At 33.5% G+C, this 2,606-nt stretch overlaps 1 protein-coding gene across 1 annotated transcript; it reads right to left on the bottom strand.

Annotated features, from left to right (window-relative positions):
- Positions 1 to 322: 322 nt before the first annotated feature.
- Positions 323 to 1,736, bottom strand: LOC145125713 (uncharacterized). The gene is made up of 4 exons (XM_079061138.1): positions 1,349 to 1,736; positions 967 to 1,107; positions 609 to 803; positions 323 to 511 (listed from the first exon to the last, which is right to left on the bottom strand). The coding sequence occupies exons 1-4, from the start codon at positions 1,697 to 1,699 to the stop codon at positions 443 to 445; spliced, it is 756 nt and encodes a 251-aa protein (XP_078917264.1). The 5' UTR covers positions 1,700 to 1,736; the 3' UTR covers positions 323 to 442.
- Between the last annotated feature and the right edge of the window lie 870 nt (positions 1,737 to 2,606).

Here is a 2,606-nt window from a genome sequence, read left to right as displayed (position 1 = left end):
AATTATAGATATTTTCACGCAATTTTATCTTGAAGATTGAGCTTTGTACTATAAAAATAGGCTATTCTGCACTTATATCCGATTAATCAGAATCTTAGATCGAGTTCGAATCTTTCTTGAACCAAAATTGAGCCTATATCAAGAAGTTAAGTCTTCTTGATATAAGCTTATATCTCCCTGAACATATGAATCCCGTTTTGCTTATTTATTCCATTTTATCACTACTCTTGAAGATAATTGTATGCAAATTACACAAATTGCAAACATAATTCTATGCAAATTGTAATAAAAATTGAACTAATTAACACAATCCGTGATAGGATGATAGAAAATTTGTGGATCGATCCATTGATTGCTACAAACTGTTAGGAATATACATGGAGGATATGATCGTATGGAAGAAACTCCGATTAATTAATTAGTAATTAACAAATATTCTATGTTACGGTGAATACAATAAACTTGCCATTGCTTCTTGCAGCCATTCTTCTTCATCGTAATCCTGCTTCATCTGCATGCATTACATTCAAATCAATGATTAGTTCTTATAATTTCTCATAACGGCCAACAATAATTATATAATTAAAAACTAGTTATACAACTAATACCAGAAAGTTATTGGTGTATAATTGTTGAATGTCTTCTTCACAAGGATTACTATTAGTATTGATGTTCGGAAGCACTTGATCTTCACATGGTTGATGATGATCATGAAGATGATGATGATGATGATCGTTTTTATTCTTTGCGAACCTCCCTCGAACTCGTATTCGCTTGTCAGCCAACGTCTTTCGGCATTCATACTACACAAAAATTCACCCAAAATTTTATCGGTATATGTTTTAGAAGTTATGAGTATGAAACATTTGAGCAGTAGCAATCTAGAATTTTGATATAGTGTCTTATTATACGGATTCGTCTTTTTAAGGTTTTCAAGAAAATAATGAAACAAAGGTCGAGACCGACCTTAATCGTTTTGTTGAAGTTCCTTTGATTTCTCTTCTTGAGATACTTCATGATCTTGTCCTTCCTTTCTTCAACCGAATACCTACCTATCTTTAATGTCGGTTCTTCGATTTCTGTGCTCATCTTCTGGTTTTCGATTTCCTGCATATATTAATATGTGAAACAGGGAACCATGAGTTGATCACAAAAATTCATGAAATAGTTACGGAATATATAAATTGATCATAATTTTCGTTTTTGGAATGAAATTTCTTCAAACAGTTAAAAACTTCTTAACTCGGTGATTACTGCAGCTAAATGTATCGTTAATTGCACTTTTTTGCACGTAATTTGTTCCATGCAAGATCAATATTAAGAATTTTTTTGAAGAAATAATCAATACCCAATTGGCAGTTGCAGTGGGATAACCCGACCATGAGTTGGTACTATAGCCCCCGCTGCTAAAAAAATAGTCATCCTTTTCAACCTTCTGATAATCACTTCCGACGGGAATGCTATTAAATCCGGTCGGTGACGTCGGAACCACCATCTCAGACAACCCAAATCTCTCCGGGAACGAAGTCTTCCATGACGATGATCGAGATAACGGTGTGGTGATGTCATATCCCGGTGGCATTTTCATCCCATAGGTATCGAAGAAATTGGGTGCAGTCTCATCATACCACATTGGTAGGGTGGTTGCTGGAGTTTGAAAGTCGCCGGAGAAGTTGTGAACCTTAGAGATGAAGGCCATTGAAGGACTGGATGTGACTTACGGACCGTTGGTGCCTTAATTAAGAGAGAGTTGTGCATGGCAGAGTATTTATAGGAAAGGCATCAAAGTACACGACATCCTGCGGCTTTGAAGCAAGTTGTAAGGGACCCATTTTTGTACAAATTTAAGGACTAAATATTCCTCCAATGCTAAGAGGGTATATTAGTCAAACCCAAGTCCTCACCTTTAATATATGTGAATGTTTTGATTCCTTGTTAAATCAGATTATTTTAGAGTTTGTAAATCGGGTATATGAGGCATCAACTTAAAAACGATTTGGGTTCGAACTTGTTTTTTAATACTCCTTAAAATACAAATAGACGCATGAAGTCATGAATATATGCCTATTTGTATTTATGTACTTGAACTATTTGTATATATGTTCATGAACTTTGGTGAGGGTGTCAAGCCTAACAAACTTTGGTAAGGGTATAAAGCCTCACAAATAAAAGGGAACAAAATATGTTTTATAATTCACTATGATATATCAACAATAGAATACATGGTAATCAGGGTGGAACTATGTCTTTTTGCATAAGGTACAATAATGGTCAAATGAGGATTTATCTTGCTATGACTAACTTTTAATAATAGAAGCATGCAAATTAGAATTGAAAGAAAATCAGATCGGCTCTACATTTTAGGGTTATGTGATTTAATCATGAAATGACGTCAAAATTATATTCTATTATTTGGAAACACTAACAATCTTTAATGTTCTTCGTTCATCAAATTGTTTAACCAAAACTTTTTTTTTCCTAACCTACTCTAAACACCTTTTTAGAATTAAATTGAAAAATTGCATTAAATTTTGAGTGAATTATTGTTTACATCAATTAATAAAATGATTACAGATTTTATTACAGATCGAATAACTGGAATGTTC

Source organism: Lactuca virosa, chromosome 7 (genome assembly GCF_052849685.1).
Source record: "Lactuca virosa cultivar CGN04683 chromosome 7, Lactuca_virosa_CGN04683_v6, whole genome shotgun sequence".
In the NCBI taxonomy this organism is placed as follows: Eukaryota; Viridiplantae; Streptophyta; class Magnoliopsida; order Asterales; family Asteraceae; genus Lactuca; species Lactuca virosa.
This window is presented reverse-complemented; position numbering and strand designations above follow the sequence as displayed.

Bases quoted from the DNA above. Each gene is read 5' to 3' on its own strand.
- LOC145125713 (XM_079061138.1), bottom strand. From the start codon at position 1,699: ATGGCCTTCATCTCTAAGGTTCACAACTTCTCCGGCGACTTTCAAACT. The intron at 804-966 runs GTCGGTCTCGAC...ATTTTTGTGTAG, and splicing joins ACTTCAACAAAACGATTAAG to TATGAATGCCGAAAGACGTT. The intron at 512-608 runs GTATTAGTTGTA...TAATGCATGCAG, and splicing joins TATACACCAATAACTTTCTG to ATGAAGCAGGATTACGATGA.